Raw genomic sequence first — 24,377 nt, 5'->3', positions numbered from 1 at the left:
TGCCTGTGTGTGTGTGTGTGGTCTTTATAAGACAAAGATGTGTCTTCCTCCCCTCAGTCACCACATCACGAACAAAATGTTCCCGTCAGAGTCCCTCATGTGTTTTAATGGCTGCATAAGGTTATTACACATTATTCTATATAGTGATATGGTTATTACACAGTGTTCCATATTATTATGAGGCTTTACTATTCTACGTTACATTCATTTACCTACATTAGTGTAAGACAAACTACACTGAGAGCAGCTGTCCCCATTACGTCAGAGCGAGAGGCAAACAACGGGGGAGGGAGGGGGGAGAGAGAGGGGGGGAGAGAGTTGGACCCCTGCGCTCCGCTCCATCGACCCGCAGAGGCCAGCTCAGCTTCTACGGGACGTTGGGGACATTTTCCGGATCTTTCTCTGTAGTTCCCGGGGGAATGCTCCGCGCCGACCCGCTCTTTGGAACATGCTATCGGGAAATTTGGTACGGTAAGACCGCGTGACACCGCTCGTGTATCCATGTCGCGTCTGTTTGTCGCTGTTCGTACAGACCCCCCCCCCCCCCCCCCCCCCCCCCGCATCGACCCGTGAGTGACGGAGCTGCACTTTGCCTCACATGCAGGCTGTGAACGGTAACCGAGCTGCTACCTTCATCATCATCATCATCATCATCATCATCATAGAAGAATCATTTTTATTTGAGACGCCTCAAATATTAAAACAGGGAAAAGTAAAAAGAGCAGTGAAACTGTAACATGTAACCACTGCTGCCTCACACACACACACACACACACACACACACACACACACACACACACACACACACACACACACACACACACACACACGTCCTCACCTTCTTCACTAAAGACACAACAATCGGCCTTTCGCGTCCCGGTGAATCTCTCTCTTAATACACACGTATGCATTTCATGGACTTGAATGTCACAACTCGGTTGTCTTTATTTGTAATCGGTGGAAACGTCCGTCGGCTGCATCTTTCTGTCAGGGAGGCGCGTGGGTGTGTTTTCTTTTGTGAACACATGAATGTGTCTCATTGAAGCGTCTCCAGATCTGTCTCTGGTCTTGCAGTCTAATCAATCCACTGAGAAGTGTTAGTTTTTGACTAGATTGACTCAACTTGACTGGTTTGACCTCCACACGGAAGTCCCGCCTCCGCTTTTCAAAAATAACAATACATCAATTTATTGATCTGAAGCCATTTCAATGGTTCCAGAAACGACCCACACGATGTTTGTATCCCAAAGACCACGTTGAGAGTCTCAGTTGGTGGTCTTGCCGTGTGGATCAATGACCCTGTGGGTTCAGGGTTGAACACTCAATGGGGTGGGATGTCATGTCACCTGATGGATTTCATCCAGCAACTATTTTGATCAGCTGGGAAGACAAAATACGTTTTGTGCTTCAACAGTTTAAATTATCTTCTGATGTGACAAAAATCAAATGAGTGATTCAAACGATATTGGAAAATGGTCTCGCCGTTGGCTACGTAACTTTCCCCCCAAAATAATGTCCCTCAGAGGAGGCGGGACTTGGCCTCTGCATTGGATGCCTTGTTATGTTTGCTGAGTGGTTCTTATTCTAGTTGGACCTGTGACCGTAAACAATGTGTGTTAGGAAGAGTTAAGAGTCGTAAGTATCATATTCAGTTTTCTAACATCTGTGCTCGTTTCTCAGTGAAATCTCGTTAGCTGATTGTGTCCAACACAAAGTGTGTGAGCTATTTTGTTTAGACAGATTTGCCTGTTGACCTCTGACCTCTTCGCTGAGGTGTGAACGTGAATGTATGTCTTAGTTGGGACATAGACGTAGCAAATCAAATTGAAGAGTCCAGACACAGAGGCTGTAGTCATGGATGGATGGTGAGACAATGGGTCCCTGGACAGAGACAATGGCCCCGATCCCCCGATCCCCCCTCGAGGCCGACAGCGCCAAAGAGATCCGAAGAGTTTCCTTGTTCATATCATTGTGCTTCTCTTTTAGGTCATTGTGCGTCGCTTCCATGCATCTTCTTGTTTTGTATCTCCTAGTATCTCGGTGTGTCTCTTTGTATCTTTGTATCTCTTTATGTCTCTTTGCATCTCTTTGCGTCTCTTTGCGTTGCTTTGTATCTGTTTATGTATCTTTGTGTCTCTTTGTATTTCTTTGCATCTCTTTATGTCTCTTGCATCTCTTTGTGTCTCTTTGTGTCTCTTTGTATCTCTTTGCGTCTATTTGTGTCTCTTTGTATCTCTTTGTGTCTCTTTGTGTCTCTTTGTATCTCTTTGCGTCTATTTGTGTCTCTTTGTATCTCTTTGTGTCTCTTTGTATCTCTTTACGTCTCTTTGCGTCTCTTTGCGTCTCTTTGCGTCTCTTTACGTCTCTTTGTGTCTCTTTGCGTCTCTTTGCGTTGCTTTGTATCTTTTTATGTCTCTTTGTGTCTTCTTTGTATCACTTTGTGTCTCTTTGTATCTCTTTGCGTCTCTTTGTATCTCTTTGTGTCTCTTTGTATCTCTTTGTGGCTTTGTGTCTCTTTGTGTCTCTTTGCGTCTCTTTGCGTTGCTTTGTATCTTTTTATGTCTCTTTGTGTCTTCTTTGTGTCTCTTTGTGTCTCTTTGTATCTCTTTGCGTCTCTTTGTATCTCTTTGTGTCTCTTTGTATCTCTTTGCGTCTCTTTGTATCTCTTTGTGTCTCTTTGTGTCTCTTTGTATCTCTTTGTGGCTCTTTGTGTCTCTTTGCGTCTCTTTGTGTCTCTTTGCGTCTCTTTGTGTCTCTTTGTGTCTCTTTGCGTCTCTTTGAATCTCTTTGTGTCTCTTTGTGTCTCTTTGTGTCTCTTTGTGTCTCTTTGCGTCTCTTTGTATCTCTTTGTGTCTCTGTGTGTCTCTTTGTGTCTCTTTGCGTCTCTTTGTATCTCTTTGTGTCTCTTTGTGGTCATTTTTAATCTCTTTTCTTTGGATCTTTTTGCATCAGTGTTTGTCTCTCGTTCATTGTGTCTTTATGGTCATTATGTGTCCATGTTTGGTTATTTTGAGTAAACTTTTTTGCATCTGTTCTTCCGTCTTTTTTTCAGGCCTTTTTCTAGTCATGACGTCTCTAAAGAAATGTCACGAGTAACTTCACACAGAGGGCCCCGGGGCCCCTGACCGGGGCCCGGTGCCCAGTAGGTGTGCGGCTGTGTAGAGCTGCTGCTGAGCTTAACCTTTGACCTAAAGGAGGTTCTTTCCGATAGGAGATCATTGGATGTGGGTTTTTCTAACGTGTGGACTGTGGTTCTTCTGCAGGTAGCGCTGGTGTTCTGTCTGTGGACAACTGACGTCAGCAGAGCTTATGTTTTTCAAGCGAGCAGCCCTGCAGAGGGAGGAGACCACCCAGCACCTCACACCAAAGGTGAGAACCGCAAACTAATGCCTCAAACCAAACTAACTACTGCTAAATAACTACATTGTTGCTTAAAGCACCACCAACTACTGCTAGCTAGCCTAACTATTGCTTAAACCAGGACTGACTACTACTAACTAACCAAACTGTTGGTTAAACCAGGACTAACTAACCAAAGTGAAAGTTATTTCATCACTCTGGACTTTATTTACGAACAGACGGTTAATCAAACCTCCAAAACTCACTCAGACCAACAGAACACTTCATGTGTGTCAACACGTCACTCATAACACACTGACCTAAAAAACAGGGAGCATTACATCAATTATTAACTTTTATTGAAAGTTTGAATGATTTTTCACATACAGACATCATTTCATGAATGTACTAAAGCAAACGTGTGAAACAAGAATGAATCAGAAATGATGTTTTCCTGCACGTCTGAAAGGTTTCCGCCTCTCCTTCCTCTCTGAGACAACCTTTGGATCCTACAGCACCACAATCACTAAAAAAAAAAAGCTGTCCTGAGAATAAAGCAGGACCCCCTTGGTCGGCTTGGAATGATTATTCTTTGATTCTCTGCTAAGATTTCTTATATTTCAAAATAACTCCTGCAGAAATGTTGGAAATGTGTCATCATTCTCGTCTGAATGGATGACAAAAGTATCTATCTATCTATCTATCTATCTATCTATCTATCTATCTATCTATCTATCTATCTATCTATCTATCTATCTATCTATCTATCTATCTATCTATCTATCTATCCATCCATCCACCCACCCATCCATCCATCCATCCACCCACCCACCTACCTACCCATCCATCCATCCATCCATCCATCCATCCATCTATCTATCTATGTTCACATTTCTACTTCTGTTCTTTTGTCTTTTTTCTTTGTGCTATGCAGTGCTGTCTTTTCTTTTCTATATTGCAAAGAAAAAGTGTAAATGTGAAGCAATCAATCTCCCACATACACACAGATGTAACAATTAGTTTTTGTTATTTGTACAAATTGTTTTGAGAAATCCACGTACTGCTTGGCAAATGTCGAGGATGATTCTAGAAATGTACCAATGCTACTGAGAAAAACTGTAAAAAGTGAGCATGGGAAGCTAAACACGGCGTTAGCACGTAGCTAACTAGCTAGCTAAACATCCCGGACCTCTGCGGCGTCGTGTGTGCGGCTTCCCTTTCACGCCGTCCCTCGTCTGATTGTGAGGTTGATCTGATCCAGCTGTTTTACCTCTGGTTTCTTCTCCCAAACGGGTCTTGGAGGAGAGATTTTACAGGTCGGGTCGGTCTTCTTGAAGAATACTGCCCGTGATTGTTGTTGTTGTTAAAATGGAGCCTCTCGAGCCTCGCCCTGACGAGAGCGCAGCCTGGGACCAAACGGCGACTGTCCAAGACTCAATCTAATTTAGGACGCTGAAATGACATGTTACTAATTTATCAGTAATCAGTAATTGGCTAAACTGCTTCTTAGACCCGCCTCTTTTGGGCCTGCCCGAGCCCAGCTGAGACATGCAGACAGGCGGAGAGGACGTGCAGGAAAAGCAGATATCTTTATTTACAAATATTACTGATTATATCCTATATTTCAAAAACACAAATACATAAATATTAACTATTTGTAAAATGTATTTTTAATATAATAAAAATATATATTATTATTATTGTAATTTTTTTGTGGCTCAAGGCCGCACGGCCCTCTATGGAGTGGCCGCCACTGCTCTGCATGGTCCATCATTCACTAAATGAACATCACGTTGTGTTGAAGAAGACTTGAAACTAGAGACTGAGACCATAAACTCATGTTTACAACGTTTACTGAGGGAATAAATCCAGAGAGAAGTAGAGTCATTTCCTCATAGACGTCTATGGGAGCAGAGGAGTCGCCCCCTGCTGGTCACTACAGAGAAGTAGAGTCATTTCCTCATAGACGTCTATGGGAGCAGAGGAGTCGCCCCCTGCTGGTCACTACAGAGAAGTAGAGTCATTTCCTCATAGACGTCTATGGGAGCAGAGGAGTCGCCCCCTGCTGGTCACTGCACAGAAAAACAATGAGTCCAGAGTGTTTGTGTAACCGCAGCCCTTCTCCTCCCTCCAGTCGTGTCAGAGTGGGTCAGCTCAGCGGGCTCCTGCAAGGGGAGGTGCTTCGAGCTGGAAGAGGCCAAACCTCCGGGATGCAGATGTGACAATCTGTGTAAAACCTACTACAGCTGCTGCTCCGACTTCGAGGAGCACTGCCTGAAAACAGGTCAGTTCGATGTCCATCGTTTTGGTGAGGGACACAGACTTTTGGCCCAAAAACAAGTCTGTTGTACTTGTACTTGTTTCCTCATTGCAACAAAGTCCATAAAAAGACTAAAACCAACAATGTGCCCAAAGTGGATGTGTGGGTCAGCTCGTGTCCTGTGTGAAACACACAACGTAGACTCATCTTACAGTATCTTTGGACTGATCACAACTACGTGGTACTTTGGTTTAGTCTTCTTTTGTATCCTTGTATGACAAATTGAAATGGATTTCTAGTCTCCCAACCACGAGAAGCTCTTCACACTACAGATCTTCATCCACCTTTTCAGACTGTTGCATGAACGTCTGCTGCTACGTATTCTTCAGAATACAACCCGGCGGTACCACGGTAGCCCCAGTACTCAGAGCGCTTGGCAAACACAATACCATAAGTGCTTTGTGCTGTGGCGGGGGTAACATGAACCCCGGCCAACTGTCCGGGAGTTTCATCTGATGCTGGTTTAGAGCTTGGCCCAAGTGAGGAGGGTGAAACCGAGGTTTCATCTTGAAAACATTAAGCAATCGACAGTGGGAAACTTTCCGACGCTAAAAGAGAAAACATTTCCAATCATGAGCTCCTTGGTGCTTTTATTGCTTTCCTTGAAATGAAACCGTGGGTTCTGATCCCGGTACTTACCGGTGCTGCATGTCATGATGTTGCTCTGTGGTATCAGAGTATTGACGTGACAATGAACTCTCCTCCCTCCCCCCCGGCTCTCAGCGGGGGGCTTCGAGTGCACGCAGGACCGCTGCGGGGAGGAGAGGAATGAGGAGCACGCCTGCCACTGCTCAGCAGACTGCCTGGAGCGAGGGGACTGCTGCTCCAACTACAAGTCGCTCTGCAAAGGTACCGCGCTCCCCGATTAACGGCCCCAGATCCGTGCGTGACAGGCGGGGGGGCCTTACTCTGTGCTCTTGTGCCCCTCGTGAGGTGAGGCCTCGTGGGTCCATGGAGACTGTGAGGAGATCGAGAGCGCCGAATGTCCTGCAGGGTGAGTCCAACTCAAGACACCTCGACATATTCAGCTTCTTTTCAGTGAGCAGGAAGCCGAGGAAAAGGGGACTGATTCGTCCACATCTACGTGGTAACAGTGTGTCTTCTGTCCTCCTGGTTGGTCTCAGCTTCATCCGTCCTCCGCTCATCATGCTGTCTGTGGACGGGTTCAGAGCCTCCTACCTGAAGAAGGGCAACTCTGTCATCCCCAACATGCACAAACTGAGTACGTTCCCCCCCCACACTTCATGCTTCCGTTCCTAAATGCAGTTGCAGCGTTTTGAAACAGAAGTCTAGTCAACTTGGCCTCCTTGGTGAAAATATGTATAAATGAGGGACTGGAGACAAAAGGAACAAGACATGAGACAGGAAGAGACTTTAAGACATCTGAGCCTCCAGATGTCAACCACTGACCAGATACAAGAGCTCATGTTTCATTCTTCTTGTCTCCTCAGCCTGATAACACAGATAACTCTTACAGAAGTCTTTGTGGTCCGGACCCGAGACTTTAGCCTTCTCCTTCCTCTTTGATGTGGTGCTTAAAGTGTATTTCCTTAAGTTTAATGCTGAAAAGCTTCCACTTCTTTCCTCTCAGGAGAGTGTGGAACGTCAGCCCCCTACATGCGACCAGTCTACCCATCAAAGACCTTCCCAAATTTATACACACTAGTCACGGTAAGTGACCCTGGGTCATGTCTCTGTGAGGGTCTTTGAGGGTCCTGCTGCCTAAAATCTGCTTCATTAACTGTGGGGACTGCAGGGCCTTTACCCCGAGTCCCATGGCATCGTGGGGAACACCATGTACGACCCCGTGTTCAATGCCACCTTCAGCCTGCGCACCAGGGAGAAGCTGAACCACCGCTGGTGGGGCGGACAGCCGGTGAGTGACCTCTGTGATTAGACGGAAAATCAGATGCAACCTGCGCTGCTCAGGGATCAGATCCTGCGTTCACTCAGCGGGCTGATCGCAGGTTTTCACCCAACGTGCTGACAGGGTTCACATCCTGCAGGTTCATAGAGGGATCCATTGCTAATCATAATATAAGTAGACTTATATAACATCATCCAGGCCATGTTCTAGCCACGTGACGAAGAAAAGAGCAAACAAAGGGAGCACTAGGCTCCGTGCTGACATTGTCTTTCCTGTTTGACAGATCTGGATCACAGCGGAGGAACAAGGAGTGAAAGCAGCCTCTTTCTTCTGGCCTTGGTACTTAAGTTAGTACTGGAATATATTTCAATAGCTTCAGACACTGAACGCAGTGCTGCGCATTTGGGTACATTTGCTGATAATAATCAGTGAAACACTTTGTCCCCTAAAATACAATAACACATTTTTGTACAGAATGTTTTTTGCAAAACTAAAAGAAGAAATTATGGTTTCTTTACTTCTTTGCAGGTTATTCAAGTAGAAAAGTACTAAGAAGTTCTTGATCAGCCAAACCCTCCGACCATGTTTACACCGACAAGAACAAACCCGAAAAACACAACCGACCATGAACGCACAAAGTATAATCAGAAAACTAGTAACACGTCTGCTACGAACTAAAGAGAATCTTCTAAAGTCTTCACGACCAGATAAAGTGAACTTTTCTCCGGAGCACAAACAGTCCGTGGTGAGACTTCTGAATTAAAGCACTCAGGCAAAAGCAACTTAAATGCTACATTTTCATGTTAAATTGGTCTTCATGAGTCAAGCGATGAACCGTAATGGCAACAGTTTCAAATCAACAAGATGCGTATCAAACATTTAAAGAGGCTTCTCTCCTCAGCGAGACGGACCGGTTGTGAATGGCGTTAGCATGTCGATGACGTACTGATCCCGATGAGCCGCTCTCAGTGGGCCCAAACTCTCACAAGACTCCAGACAAAAGCCCCACTCACCCAGTCACAGAGGAGGCCATTGACCACTCAAACTCCAGCTTGTTGGGTGAGAGGGCTTCACATCAAGGATAAAACGAGAGGCCAAGTGATAGAAAGAACGACCAGGTTCCCTTGGACCAGCGCAAAGAACCCAAAGAACCCAAACGATCGGTCACTGCGTTTCGTGTCTGCTTTCTTTGACTTCCCCTCCCACTTTTTGATGGTTTCATTTCAGGGTTATTCCTCTGGAGAGGAGGATTCTAACCATCCTCCGCTGGCTGCATCTTCCCGATGATGAAAGGTATATTTCTCCGTTTGAGACATGAATGCACCAATTAAAAGCTGTTTTTTCTCACTCTGTGCTCGAGTGAACCTGGGGTCTTTCTCTTAGACCAAACTCTGACTTGCAGTAGCAGGAAACCTCTTAGGGGAACCAGTAACATGAATATAGCCGTAGTTACATACAATTTCAAGATAACACAAAATAGCTGTCAATAATTTCCTTATTATTACAATTCATTACAGCCCAAAGGCGCAGAACCCTACGTTGAGTGTGGGTTTGTGATTATTAGCTGTCTGTAAATCTTGTGAACGGACTAGAAACACGAAGCTTGGCCCAATAACAAGTAATACGGCTCCAAACGGCCACGTGGTGGCGCTGTAATCAACGCCAGAGAAATTTGATTTGGAAAGGCCATGCCCCTCACACCTCCCCAGCTCAACTGCCTCATCCCCGATCCCCCATCCCCAATGTGCTCTAGGAAACATTCATGGACCATCTAATAGCGTTTGTCCAACATGTTAGCAGTGATGTGAGTTAATGGGTGTCTCTTAAAGAAGAAGATAAAGCCAGCGAGGGAAGAACCTGCTGATTCGTGTTTTTGTAGAGTTGTAAGAGGGTGAGTTACGGTGAGATGTTCAGCAAAGCGTTTTATCTCGTTTACATCGAGAAAGGATCGAGAGAAAGCCAACCGTCCGTGTTGTGTCCCGGTAGGCCTTATGTCTTTGCCGTCCACTCGGAGCAGCCGGATACCTTCGGACATCGACTGGGGCCGCTGAGCAGTGAGGTGAGCACCTGCTGACTCCCCGTGGTGGGTGGAGAACCCGCCGCGATGCCCTGGTGGTGCATCAAAGGGGTTGAAGTTCTTTCTGAGTGCCTTGCTTCATTGCATCATTCAATTAGACGGTATACATCTGTAGTATGTCTTTGTTGATCCTGTGTACAGCTGGATAACCCTCTAAGGGAGATCGATAACATCATTGGTCAGCTGATGAACGGTCTGAAGCAGATGAACCTGCATCGCTGTGTCAACATCATCATCGTGGGAGACCACGGTATGACCGCCGCGTGTTCACCCAGATCAACTGTGTCATGTTTATTTAAACAGGGCACCATTTAGCTCTTAACTGGAACCGATACCTACAAAAAATAAAATAAATAGTGCCTATGACAACGGATTCCTATCCCTCAGGTATGGAGGAGGCCCACTGCGATCGGACAGAATTTCTCAGCAGCTACCCGCTCAACATAGAGGAGATCATGCTGATCCCCGGCTCGCTGGGCCGGGTGCGACCCCGCGACCCCAAATCCACCACGTGTAAGATGACACTCTCACTAGACTTTATCATGTTTTAAAAAAGAAAAGAAAACACGCTTCATTGTGACACGTTTTCTTTTCCAGATGATCCAAAGGTCGTGGTTGCAAACCTCACGGTAACTCATTTCAGCAAATTACCCCCAATCACAACAAACATGTATACTTGTTCATATAGTTTCTCATAGAGAGGTCACACATATGTTGGTTGTTTCAGTGTAAAATGCCGACTCAGCACTTCAAGCCGTACCTGAAGCAACATCTACCAAAGAGGCTTCACTACGCCAACAACCGCAGGATCGAGGACGTCCACCTGCTGATGGAGAGGAAGTGGCACATCGCCAGGTACCCTGTGAAGCTGCATTCTGTGCAGTGACCAGCAGGGGGCGACTCCTCTGGTCCCATAGACGTCTATGAGAAAAGGACTCTACTTCTCTCTTGATTCAGTAAACATTGTAAACATGAGTTTATGGTCTCAGTCTCTAGTTTCAAGTCTTCTTCAATACAGCATGATGTTCATTTAGTGAATTCTGGTCCCTTCAACCTCACATCTGAACCTTGAGTCTGTAGAACATTGCTATTGGACCCTAAACCAGGCTAGAAGACCTGAGAGGTTTTCAGCAACATCAATGCACACGGGAGACTTTCATCCACTGAATGACTCAACATTCATTTTTCTTCTTTAATTACGCAATACATTGTTGAAAGAACACAATATTCTTCTCTGCTTTAGGAAAATGCCAGAAAGCCGGAGGAGTCGCTGCGGTTTCTTTGGTGACCACGGCTTTGACAACAAGATCACCAGCATGAGGGTACTGTGCAGTTCTATGTCATGGGACGTGTTGGACTGTAGCGTGTACCAAGCTCTTCTTATTCACTGCTCACACCTATAAAACGATACCAATGGTGGAGATCGAGATGATTGAGTAGGGACACGTTGCCATGATGCTCCTCTGAGGTTACATCTCATGTCTATTAGTAAAGATTGAAGTCTCTGAAGTCTAAGGTTTTTCCCTGATTTAGTTCTGTGTTTAACGTCTTATTTTCTTCACACAGACCATTTTCATGGGTCATGGACCGAGCTTCAAGTTCCAGAAAAAAGTGCCGGAGTTTGATAACATAGAATTATACAACGTGATGTGTGGTGAGAATATTGGTATCTTCCCCCTGATGGTTTCCCTGTTTCCGCTGGCGACCGGCGACTCATTCAGACGCCCCCCTGCTTCCCCTTTCCCGCCTCTGCGTCTCAGACCTGCTGGGGCTGAAGCCGGCCCCGAACAACGGGACCTACGGCAGCTTGAACGACATGCTGAAGGATCCCCCGCACCGACCCGCCATACCGGAGGAAGTGACATCGCCGTCACCGGCGTCGGACCCCGCCTCTGCCGTGACCCACGACCCGGGCTGCATCTGTGATGACGAGGTCAGAGGAAACCTTTGCCATAAGCAATATTTTCTCCAATGACACAACATCCAAAGGTAGAATCCCATCGGACTTCTTGTTGAGACGCTAAAACAAAGCACCTCCCCGCCGTTCTCTCTAAAAACCGGGTCACGTGACAGAAAAACAAAGTTGTGCTGCTCCAGAGAGCAGAAACCCTCAAAAGAATCTGACTTCTTTTCTTTCTGCTTCAGAACAAAGTGGAGGAGAACATCGAAGCCTTCAGTCCGGCTCCTGATGGGATCTACAGTTACAGTAGGTCCATGAGGATGATTGACAGTCCTCCTCTTCTCTCCAATCAGCTGATCCTTGTCCAAGTTGTTAAACACTGTGATACTTTCAGTATACTTACTAAAGTACTAGTACATGCAGCTTATTCCGGTTTGGCAGCAACATTTTCATGAAGAAGAGTTGGAATTCTGGATCAGGGGTCCCGATTTCGCTCTGTAACTTTCTACACAAAAACACAACTTGTCTTTGTTTACGTGAAATCTTTTGTGTTTCGTAACTCACACGAAATGAAATAACGCCAAAACTGGGGCATTATTTCTAGTTTCCATTTCCTGTTGTCTTCCACTGTGGTAACACAAAGCACGGTGTGTGTGTGTGTGTGTGTGTGTGTGTGTGTGTGTGTGTGCAGACAGCAGCCTCCTCCCGTTCGGTCGTCCTGCCGTGATGTTCGACACTCAGTACAGTTTGCTTCACCACGTGGAGTTCGTCAGCGGCTTCAGCAGAGAGCTGGCCATGCCGCTGTGGACGGCCTTCACGCTGCCTCGACAGAACCCGGTAGAACCTGCAGAACCTTTAAGAACCTTTAATCTAACCATCATTCATATGTGATCAACAATAAGTCTAAAGGGAGAAACATCCTGTTGCTGCGTGAAGTAGGACGTCGTCATGATTAAAACTAATTACACTGTGATGGATTATCAAGTGTTTACAAGCTGATTCCCACGAAGCACCGAGATGAAGCAGAATGTTGCACATGTATAAAGTTTAAAGGTCCAACATGTTGCAGATTGAAACTGTGTAACACGTCCTCCAAACAAAGACAATTTTCCCTTTCAATGTGTTTAAACTGGGCATCAGATTGGAGAGATTCCTGCTTACGTCCACACAAACACCAACATGAAGGTGTGCACCAACATGAAGGTGTCCACCAGCATGAAGGTGTCCACCAACATGAAGGTGTCCACCAGCATGAAGGTGTCCACCAACATGAAGGTGTCCACCAACATGAAGGTGTGCACCAACATGAAGGTGTCCACCAACATGAAGGTGTCCACCAGCATGAAGGTGTCCACCAACATGAAGGTGTCCACCAGCATGAAGGTGTCCACCAACATGAAGGTGTCCACCAACATGAAGGTGTGCACCAACATGAAGGTGTCCACCAACATGAAGGTGTCCACCAGCATGAAGGTGTCCAGCAGCATGAAGGTGTCCACCAACATGAAGGTGTGCACCAACATGAAGGTGTCCACCAACATGAAGGTGTCCACCAACATGAAGGTGTGCACCAACATGAAGGTGTCCACCAACATGAAGGTGTGCACCAACATGAAGGTGTCCACCAACATGAACGTGTCCACCAACATGAAGGTGTGCACCAACATGAAGGTGTCCACCAACATGAACGTGTCCACCAACATGAAGGTGTGCACCAACATGAAGGTGTCCACCAGCATGAAGGTGTGCACCAACATGAAGGTGTGCACCAACATGAAGGTGTGCACCAACATGAAGGTGTCCACCAGCATGAAGGTGTGCACCAACATGAAGGTGTGCACCAGCATGAGGAAACACTCACACTCTATCTGCCCCATGTTGACCAGAGCATGCTGCAGGTTCACGAGGTGCAGCTGCTCACACCTGAGACGCGCACATGTTGTGTGAACGCACACTTCACGCACCAACACCTCGTCGACCTCTCGGTGTCGATTGGCCTCTCGCCTGCAGAGCACATTTTCCACGACGCGTCTTCACCCCGCGTGACGGTCCACATGCAAACTAACTAACTGTGAAATGCTGTGTGTGTCCGTCAGGAGGACATGGCTCCCGTCCCGGAGGCGTCCGCCGGCGAACAGTGCGTCCGAGCGGACCCCCGCGTGTCAGCTGATCACAGTCAGAGCTGCAGCAGCTACAGCCAGAACGAGCAGCTGAGCCCCGGCTTCCTGTTCCCCCCCGGTGAGCCGAGGCCCCTCGTGAACCGATGAATGAGTCACTTGAAACATATGTGCAAATGTCTCATTCGATTTTCTGACAGGCGTATTTCATAAAATAAAACAGGTATTTGTTTTTAACGTGATGGAATCAGTTCCTCCGACCTTCTGAACCCACCAGGCAGGTTTTAATTAATCGCATTTATAAATTGTGTCTAGCAGACAAACAGACGATAGCAGACAAGATAAATGGGACCTACAGGTTCCCGCGGGAGTCAGGCCTGACAAGGCGATGTAAGTTGTTTCTGTTTGTGATGTCGTTGACAGAGCTGGCCTCGTCTCCAGAGTCCAGATACGACGCCTCGCTCATCACCAACGTCGTCCCCATGTACCCGGCCTTCAAGAGTGAGTCACACTCCGCTGCACGACTTCATTGATCCACCTGGGGGAGACAGGGCCCACTGGGGCCTGATGGGGGATGTAAATGGACACTGAAGGTTGTGATTAGAAGGGTCCTTTTCCCATAGACTTGAAAAGGAGCAGAGCCCCCTAGTGGCCAGTAGACAGAATGCAGCTTCGCTTTTCACAACCGCGGGTTGCTTTTTTTTGCGGACACATTTGTCCCGTATTTTCCTCCACAACTTTGTTCCCCTCGTTTGTGGAGATCTCCCTCCATGAATCAGAGGCCATCCGGCGTCCTCATAGTCCGCCAATGACGGCTTGTACAAGCAATCATATTTAAAAGCTCTTCAGTCTGATCCGTTCTCTCGTAAACATTCTTCCTTTTAATAACGGCCGTATTGTGCTGTGAAAACGGAGATGTGAGACTCCGTAAAGGACGTAGTCAGAGACCAATCACAGCCTGGTGCTGCAGGACGCTGCGTCGCTTTACACGCTGGTCTAGAAAAATGGGTCGACGCACGCAAGGGACACGCAAGGGACACGCAAGGTGTGTCCTTGCGTTTCTCTGAAAAAGCACAACCATAAACTAGGCTTTAGGCCTCACTCAGCGGCCTCCCTCCTCCTCCTCCTCCTCCTCCTCCTCCTCCTCCTCCTCCTCCTCCTCTCCTGACACACAGACAGAGGTCAGGTCCGAGCGAGGACGGCCTGTCTCCCATTGTCCGTGCAGACAGAGAAGGCTTATCAGGATGACCCCCCCCCCCCCCCCCTCATTCAGCAGTCCATCCTCAGCTCTGTGAGGATGGACTGCTGAATGAGGAATCGTCACATAAGGAAGAAGTAGAACTGTTGAAATGTTTCAAATGAACTTCACCTATCAATCGCATTTAATTTGTTTCTTACTCAATATAACATAACACAATGTCAGTTATGGGATTTCTTAATAGACAAAACTATTATTCATTTTTAAAAATTATTAAAATATCAAACGAGATTTGTCCCTCGATAACAAACTCAATGTCCGGCACAATAACTGCAATACTTTCTATAGTAGTGTGTTTTTATTTCATTGTAAGGGATAATTCATTCATTATATACATATACATATACATGTATGTGTCTGTGTGCCAGTGGGGTCGATGCGCTGAGACGCAGCAGCAATGACGCCCTTCTCCTCGTCTGCAGGGCTCTGGAGCTTCCTGCAGGGAACGCTGCTGAGGCGTTACGCCGAGGAGCACAACGGCGTGAACGTTCTCGTCGGGCCCGTCTTCGATTCCAACTACGACGGCCTGCGAGACTCCAGAGAGACGATAAAAGAGTAAATACTACAGGAAATAAGCAGAAAGTGTTGTTCTGTAGAATAAATAGATATTTGTCTTAACTGTTAACACATAATCATTCTGGGTATTAAGTATCTTCACTAGATTTGACATTATTACTTCAAACTGCATAATGTTAAAACTATATCTAATATTCTTCGCTTTGACCTACAGCTCTCAAAGTCTCAGAGGTGGTTTTCTTTTATCATTATTATTATTATTGGCAGATATTTCACCTCTGACCTTATTTGTTGCAGATTAGCAGCCGAGCTAACAGGCTAACAGCTATCAGGCACCTTTAGCATTGCTTTGGGATTATTGTGCATTTCTCCCTTAAATCTATTCACCAAACTAAATAGAACTGCTTTCACTAATCAAAGCACCGCCTCTCTCCCCCCAGGGCGTCGGCCGACGCCCCCCCCGTCCCCACCCACTTCTACGCGGTGGTGACCAGCTGCCAGGAGATGAACCAGACGGTGGAGGAGTGTGATGGAGATCTCCGGGCCGTCTCCTTCCTGCTGGCTCACCGAGCGGACAACTCGGAGTCGTGCAATGTGAGTTACCAGCGGCGGCCAGCAGGGGGCAGCGCTGCCGAGAGAATAGCTCCAGGTGCCCCCCAAAGGAGTTCCCATTACCACAAATACTACCCTTTTTGTTCATGCCGCTGTGAAAGTTGATATTTTAAAGAGAAGGAAGGAAATATGAAAGAACCCAAAGGTTGATTCATTGATCCCTCTGGGTTTGAAGGCCGTGGTGGTTTCAGCTCCTCTGATGTTTGGACGTTCCTGCTGTTGTCTGACAGCATTATGGAAAGAGTCTCGCTGCCGTGATGCAGGAACACATCTGTGAAAACATGAGCCGGGCCGTTAACTTCAGTTAAAAAGGAATTTCTATTTGTCTTCACGTCAAGCAGACTGAGTTTGTCTTGTTGGAGTTCAGAGAACCAGCTCAGCGCTACTGGAACGGTTCTTTTTAAAGATATTCCACTGGTTTCAGTAACATTAATGAGAGCGTGATGTCACACTGAGGAGCATCGGGCAGCTGCTGCCAGATGTTCATATTTCAGAAGGAGACTCAGCTAGAATAAGATCCTGCAGGCGGTGTGACTTTGAATCAGCCTGGTGACCGTCACACGGTCTCGTGCAGCGCTGCTGTGAGCAGGTACAGGTCACAGCAGGATTCCTCCGTGTGTGACTCAGCGGTGTGGTATCGATGAACAATGCCTGACATTTCTTTGACTCATTTCTTCTTCATAGTTGAACAAACAAACAGCAACGCGTCGCCTCCACTGGCCGTTCATCCAAACCGTCAGTGGTGATACAGAGGAGATCACACAGCGGCGCCCAGAGACTCAGTGTCGCCTCTCCACGAAGCCTCTCAGCTGTTCTTTCTTCTCAAAGTCCCTTTTCTACATCCAGATGTTTTCTTAGTAGCACACAGAGGAATCAGACACAGCGTGTTTCCTCAGGCGTGTTTTCACTTTGCCTAAAAGAGAAAGTGGAAGAGTGTCTGGGTTTGTTCTGGAGTCACTTCTGGGAAACAGCTTCTGAGGTTCCTTGAGAAGAAGCATCATCCATTTCCTTTTTGGTGTGACAGGTAAATTGGTTGGAACAAAGGTGACGGGTTGAGTTAATCATAGTACTTTTGTCCTGAAAGGTCTTATGATTGTGCGTTTCGTGTTTGTTAGCACGCCTGTGAAGCTGTCATCATGTGCACGTTATCAGTCACTGAAAGAAGCCGAAGCACACGCTCCCCTTTCAGTGGGAACTCAGAGGTTTCTCCTGGAGTCTCTGCAGGACGGGTCTTGACCCGCTTTGTGGAGATTGACCTCAGTATGACTCCACCAATAAGCTAAAAATGGCAGATGTGTCAGGCGCATACTGCTTTCCTTTCACTTCACATCCAGATGCTCCAACTGGGACCATTGTGTTGATGATGGATGTATTAAACGTTTCTTATGTCTCACCACCTTAAGGGAAGGCTTAAGATAAATGAATCCAACATCTATTATGTTGAGTCTTAGATGCAGTAACCACTTTATCTGGTGACTGATGCTTTACTGCCATTTTTGGACAACAGTTTTTGACAAAGCGGACGGATCATTTCCTCGCAGGAAGCTAAAACCTCACACCTTGGTGCGTAACAGCAGACAGTACGACAATGGACGACAAGACAACAGTGCACAAGGAATGTGATAAAATATAATGCTATGGGTTAGAAGTATAAGGCTATGGGTTGGTTTAAAAATAAAGAAATGAAAGTTAAAGTTAAAAATATTTAAAAATTAAAAAATAAAGTGCACCAGCAAACAGAAAGTGAGTGTGCAGGTGTGAAGGGAGTGACCGGTGGGATGTCAGAGTCAGGCAGTGGGGGACCGGCTCTGTTGATGAGCCCGACTGCCGACGGGAAGAAACTGTTGGTGTGGCGGGAGGTCGTAGTCCTGATGGACCTCAGCCTCCTGCCAGATGGAAGGGGCACAAACAGGTTTTGTCCGGGGTGAGAGGGGTCGGCTACCATCTTTTTAGCTGCTTCAGGGTCTTTAGAGGCGAACAAGTCCTGCAGGGACGGCAGGTTGCAGCCGATCAGCCTCTCTGCAGAGAACGTTTGGGGCATTCAAAGGTGAAAAAATGTCCAGGCCAATTTGGTTTGGTTGAAAAGAGAAAGACTTTGATTTAAATGTTTCCCTGCACATAGTTCCGACTTGGTTCACATTGAAGTTAAGTCATTTAAATGCTCTTCTCGTGAACATTCGTCCGAGGACCCTTTGCAACATCTGCTTCCTCTCCTTCTTACTGAGAACAAGACAAAGAGGCCGATTGAATCTCAAGTCTGGAGTCGTTTTATGTTATTTTATTCCTCGTGCACTGTTGTCTTGTCGTCCATTGTCGTACTGTCTGCTGTTACGCACAAACCGCCAAGTCACATTCCTTGTATGTCTGACATATTATGGCAATAAATGTTTCCTGAGTCCTGAGGACGATTAGCTTAGCTTAGCATAGAGACAGAAGAGTGCAAAGTGAACAATGATTTTCCTTAAAGCCGTTAGTTTGTGTACAGACTCAATAAACGTCAGCTTCTGGTCTTTGCGCGTTACATTTCTCGCGACTCAAACTTGAAAGGGTTCCCTGCACAGGACGTCCCACCAGGAGCGTATCAGTGCAACCATCCGTTTCCAAAACATTGAAGGAGGCTCGCGAAGGAGTTTCCCCCTCTGTTGTCATGGCAACAAGCCCGAGGGGGAATCGCTCCCACAGCTGCCAAACCATCAGCAGGCTGCGGCACGTTGCACCCAAATAGCGAGCAGCCAACATGACGCACTGGGATTCAAAGCAGCATGACCCATGATTGTGATTCAAAGGCGCTTTGCATATTTTTGCCACACAGTCATTGTTCATTTTTTAAAAGCCGCTGCGTCACGCAGGTTAAACAGGTTCAATCCGATTTTAAGGTCAGAGTTCAAAGCAGAAATTCATTTTTAAACTCTTTTTAAACTAAATTGGATTACATAGAATGTCTATGATGGGAACAGGCGGGGACCAAGATTACACGGAACCCCCAAACGTTAAAACCCCAAAAGACCAACGAACCGACGAGGACACAAGGCACGCAATCACGGAGGAGGAAGAAAACACACCAGGGCAGGAAGTGAGGGTTACCCGGGGACATACGAAAATAAAACAGGAAGTGACCCCACACCGAGGCTAATTGTCGTCCTCTTTTACTGTTGCGATGATCCGCAGATGGTTTCTGGAGGGCGGAGCTAAGGAGCATCATAAATAGAGAGATAGATGAAACGTGTGTTGATGTGTTCCGTTTCCCCCTCTGGTGGTTTCTGCTTCCAGTTTGAACTCAATTTGATACTTTGTCAGCTTGGAATATCTTTTACGACGTAAAGCCAAAGGGAAAATGTGATTTGTGGCCGTGACGTACGGAGAGTCCCTGCGGAGCGGAGAAAACCTAATGAGGTCGTACTGACCTGGTTTCACTCCCACGCCTCACACACTCCCTCTGCTGACTCACTGATGGGGAACCAACACTCCAGCTTCCGCTTTCACGTCATAACTATTGTGTGCTGTATGAGATAAAGCCTTTAAATTCAATATGAAGTGAAACTGCACGGCAACATTACGTTGATGCTGAGAGGAGGAAAACAGCGCGGACGTGATGGAGACTCGATGACAGAAGTGTTGTTAGTGGAGCACAATTATGAATTATACTGATATGACAAATATGTCAGAGTGTCTGTTTGATTTCCTCCCTGTTCAGAGTAACTTTTTGAGATGATGAGAAGTTGTACTAAGTGAGGCACCTCGCAGGCAAATGCTTTGTTCTTTTTATTCACTAGTTAATGTTTTACTTCCTTTTACATGTTTTCTTTCAGAGTGGAGAGAAACATCCAAAATACACATTCAGTTGTTTGTTTTTCTACTTCATGTCTGTAGATTTCTTCTGAATTGACTTAGTGTCTCGTCAAGGCGGCGGAAGCAGGAATCAAATGCAAATGTCGTAAACAAAAACTAATTTATTCAAGATCCAAAAATCGGAATGGCTATTGGCAAACCGGGGATCAGGAACTGAGTATGCAGAGTAGGCAGTGCGTGCCTTGCCTACTCTGACTGCAGGTCACTGCTCAGGTGAGGAGCTGATGTGTAAACCTCTGGCAGGTGGTGGACCTCAGAGCCACCTGCTCAGTATTTATCTTCGTGGGAGCGTGCAGCTTAATTCATTCTGGCTGTATGGAGGCGATTAGTGATAACTATCAACCTGATGCAACGTGTTTCTTTTTTTCAAATTTCTGAAGGACTTTTCTTTTTTTATTAAAGACTCAAATAGTAAATATGACAAATTATTGCATGGATGCATTTTTTTGTCCTCTGCATTTGTCACAATGATCACAATCAAGAAGAAGAGATTTCAGTGCACTACATAGTGACCTTTGGCCTGAGCATCAATCTTGTGATTGATTATTGGTCGCTGGAGGCCCTTTGGCACTGTGGAGACCCCTCACCTCGTCCTCGACTCTCATCGCTCTGTTCTCATCCACCTTCTGACCTTCTCTTCTCTCCTCTTTTTCTGCTTCTATCTCTGCTGCCAAAAGCTCTTTCTACCAATTTAGAACTGAGTCCTCATTTTCTAACCTACAAAAACTCTTTTCTATCTTTTCCAGCCTTCTTGAACCCCCCCAGTCCTCCTCCCCCCTCCAGCCTTCTTCCAGGAGACTTTGTTAACTACTTTACCAAAAAAGAGCTGACATACGCTCCTCTTTCTCAAACCCACTGGCTTCACCTCTATCGCCCTCACTTCCCTCCTTTACCCCCCTGTCTCCTAACCAAGTTCTTACCCTAGTAACCTCTGCCCGTCCACCAGCTGCCCTCTTGACCCCATTCCATCACATCTTCTACAATCTATCGCTCCTGACCTTCTTCCTTTCCTCACCTGTCTCATCAACAACGCTCTGTTATCTGGCTGTTTTCTCTGAAGGAGGCAAGAGTCAACCCTCTCCTGAAGAAACCCACCATCAACTCCACACTGCTAGAGCTCCTCTCTGTCCTCTGTCCTCGACCTTCTGGACCTCTCTGCTGCATTTGACACAGTCAACCACCAGATCCTTATTTCCTCCCTACAGGAACTTGGTGTCTCAGGCTCTGCTCTCTCCTTTCTCTCGTCCTACCTTGATGGCCTGAACTACCGGGTAACCTGGAGAGGATCTGTGTCAGAACCTTGTTCTCTTACTACTGGAGTTCCTCATGGTTCCGTCCTGGGTCCCCTAACCATAAACTTATGTTTGCAATGTCTACTGAGGGAGTAAATCAAGAGAGACTTCTGTAGGACCAGAGGAGTCGCCCCGTGGTCACTAGAAAGAACGCAGCTTTAACAAGTGAAGCTTTGGCTTCCCTTTGAAGAACCGCCCGATTTATCTCCACCGACAAAACCAGAAGCAAATTACAGAAAACACTTGAAACATTTTGAGTTATCGAGCAGTTTGATGATTCGCCTGCAGTTTGAAATCAAATGGTTTCGGTGAGACAACTCACCTAAATGTCTGTACGATCCCTCATAAAACCATGTTGATTACATAACGCACGTAGTAAATGAGCCACGTGTTGTGGAGCCGTCCTTTAATCTGCTGAACAGACCGGCTGTTTTCAATTGGCAGAACCTGCTTGGTCTCTTATAGATTCATATCACAGATACGTGTCAATACTCGCAGAGGTATGCAGAACTTTTATTGTGGTGCCTTGCCGTATTTGAATGCAGCGCTCCAAGCAAACGGGAACTCGTTTATCACAGAGTACAATCAGTTAGTCATTAAGTCATTCATCAAGCAAAGATGCCAAACTTGTTTACTTAACTCTCAATCTATAATTCTGAAGGCTGTGTAGCCTGAGCATGTGTGCAATTTGTCTTGTTAAGTGGCTAAGAAGCTGAACCCAATGAAACGTAGATGTCATTAAACCCAGTGAGAGGGGAGACATTCATGTTCATGGGATCTCTATTCCCGAATTCGGACAACGGTGTTTGTGCTGAAAAAACACTTATTGACAACCACTAATTAAGTTGACGAAGAGGCAGAATGTGGTGATTGCAGATCAGACAGAATGAACAATACAAAACACCATCTGCAACAGTCACACGGAAGAGACACACACGCGACCAGAGACGATCGTGTCAGGAATCATTTATTGCCATAATATGTCAGACATACATGAATTTGACTTGGTGATTGGTGCCGGTGGGATGTCAGAGTCAGTCAGTGGGGGTCCGGCTCTGTTGATGAGCCCGACTGCCGACGGGAAGAAACTGTTGGTGTGGCAGGAGGTCTTAGTCCTGATGGACCTCAGCCTCCTGCCAGACGACTTCCTAGCCTCCTATTTACGGTGCTTGGCTGGAATCACACCCATCTTTTGACTCGTGTTGCATATCGTCTTCACGGCGACTAACCGCGTCCGTCCGTGTCTCTGCAGAGTGGAGAGGACCAGTCGCAGTGGGTGGAGGACCTGCTGAAGCTTCACACGGCCCGGGTCCGAGACGTGGAGATCCTTACGGGCCTGGACCTCTTCCGGTCCACCAACCTGACCTTCACCAGCATGCTGAGCCTCAAAACCTACCTGCACACCTTCGAGAGTGACGACTAGAAACGCAGAGACACACACACACACACACTCAGGATGTCGGCCTTTGTAGAATCCCTGCAGCTACACGGCAAACATGGTTCTTCTCCTGGAACTGGCTCAGAAGTGCTTAGAAAAATCATCATTTCTAACAATAAAATAAAAGTTTGGAATATTTAGTGCTATCACAAACAAGAGAGGATAAAACAGCTAGCACAGGAATGATGAAGGAAGCCATCGCACATTTCATTAAAAACGTATAGTACGTCATCGTGAACACATGCTCCTACAACCCAGCCAGCGCTTTAGAATTTAAACATTTTTGAACGTGTCTTTTCTTTCTCATAAAATACTCTATAATCTTGCATTGTCAGTTATTTTTCTGTCACAGTTCTAATATCATTGTGAGGACTTCTCATAGCAAACTGCACAGAAACCACATATTCATATTTCTAAAAAGTCAGAAAAACACATTCAGGAATAGAAAAAGGCAAAAACATACAACATCCCTGCAAAGTTTTGCAAAGGCATGGTTTGATATTTTTGGAAATGCATTATTGATAGTAGTGAGATAAGACGATTGCTGCCTCTGCAGCTTAGCGTAGCGTAACTTAGCATTAGTCTCTGTCTAAAGGCAGACACACCAGCACCAGTTAACTGATAATAGTATGCTATGTTATTACCAATTGTCCAACCTTTGGCTTCGATCCACGTGAACCATGCATATAAGCATGCAGCATCTACTCATGAAAACACACCAGCCATCCTGAGGCTTTTGTAAAGATTAAAAAGGAAGAAGCAATCAACAAGAAAAGAATCCTGAGCCAAGCTTGAGATATGCTCCAACTGCTACTAGAGACGGTTAACATAAAATATGTATAACACAAATAAACTATTGCCTCAACCATATTCCCCACAAAATGACGTTCCCGCACAACTAAATGATCACTTACATTTTGAGTTTTAAACCATTTCATGCGGTTAACGAATAAAACAAAAGATGCAGAAGCAATGACCACAAACAAAAACCGGTGACAGTTCAGGGTCCCTTTGTTTCTCAGCTGATCATCCAGGTGTATATTTTTATACAGCTTGTCATATTTATTACGTGGCATCATAATAACAATGGCATCTGTTACAGTATGAATCCAGTGTAACAGATGTTCAAAGGAGGTGACAAAAGTGATTCTCCCTGAAAGGGAAGATCTCCTTTCTCTTATTTCCACCTGGCTGATTCTTTGTACTTTTTAGTCAACACAGAGAAAACTGCAAGTATAAGGACCTGGGTATACGGGCAAAATGTTTCCTCTTTCCTCCTCACAACCTGTTTCCTTTAGTCACTGATGAGTTAACACAGCTAGCTGTCAAGGTTATCAATAGAAAATAACCCATAAAATGACTGGAGAGCGCAGACGAAGCCATGTTTATTCCTGTGGTCTTTCAAATAAAAGGAGAATTGAACTGCTGCTGCTCTGACTTTTGATTGGCTGAAAGCGTTTCTAGCATCAACGTCTGGTTTGGGATAATCGACACAAACAGCAACGTGAGGTGCAGACGTCCCCCCTTCGCCTTCCCACCACTCTGCTTTGCGTCTTCCATTGACAATTCCTGGATGGACTGTTGTAAAATGAGAGGCAGCCTTGGATCACATCGGAGAACCTGAGACGTCATTTTAGAGATTTTGAAAACTCATCACGGTGTTCATAGAGTCACAGGGACGCCATTCTGTCTCTTACATCCACAAAGCGTTGTTCCATCATTGTGTCCCGGTCACTGAAATGGTCACAGATACTAAAACGTGAATCAAATGAACTGTAGTCAGCTGTCGCCG

The 24,377-nt window shown here is 46.1% G+C and overlaps 1 protein-coding gene across 1 annotated transcript; it reads left to right on the top strand.

Annotated features, from left to right (window-relative positions):
* The first annotated feature begins 288 nt into the window (after positions 1 to 288).
* On the top strand, positions 289 to 24,007 carry enpp2l (ectonucleotide pyrophosphatase/phosphodiesterase 2-like). The gene is made up of 25 exons (XM_040188732.2): positions 289 to 466; positions 3,264 to 3,369; positions 5,474 to 5,623; positions 6,383 to 6,508; positions 6,593 to 6,653; positions 6,784 to 6,881; positions 7,251 to 7,330; positions 7,416 to 7,535; positions 7,810 to 7,865; positions 8,754 to 8,819; positions 9,513 to 9,585; positions 9,745 to 9,853; positions 9,991 to 10,116; positions 10,201 to 10,232; positions 10,331 to 10,458; positions 10,847 to 10,925; positions 11,170 to 11,257; positions 11,364 to 11,536; positions 11,749 to 11,809; positions 12,195 to 12,340; positions 13,600 to 13,741; positions 14,044 to 14,121; positions 15,301 to 15,433; positions 15,835 to 15,988; positions 22,400 to 24,007. Exons 1-25 carry the CDS (start codon positions 449 to 451, stop codon positions 22,568 to 22,570), a joined length of 2,574 nt encoding a protein of 857 aa, XP_040044666.1. The 5' UTR covers positions 289 to 448; the 3' UTR covers positions 22,571 to 24,007.
* Positions 24,008 to 24,377: the final 370 nt, after the last annotated feature.

Source organism: Gasterosteus aculeatus, chromosome 10, assembly GCF_964276395.1.
Source record: "Gasterosteus aculeatus chromosome 10, fGasAcu3.hap1.1, whole genome shotgun sequence".
Taxonomy (NCBI): Eukaryota; Metazoa; Chordata; class Actinopteri; order Perciformes; family Gasterosteidae; genus Gasterosteus; species Gasterosteus aculeatus.
The sequence above is the reverse complement of the archived record's forward strand: the minus strand, read 5'-3'. Positions and strand labels throughout refer to the sequence as shown.

What these genes read in the sequence shown, in the direction of transcription:
- enpp2l (XM_040188732.2), top strand. An exon ending in AGGAAGTGGCACATCGCCAG is followed by an intron (nt 10,459 to 10,846) that starts GTACCCTGTGAA and finishes TCTCTGCTTTAG; the next exon opens with GAAAATGCCAGAAAGCCGGA. An exon ending in CGGCTTCCTGTTCCCCCCCG is followed by an intron (nt 13,742 to 14,043) that starts GTGAGCCGAGGC and finishes TGTCGTTGACAG; the next exon opens with AGCTGGCCTCGTCTCCAGAG.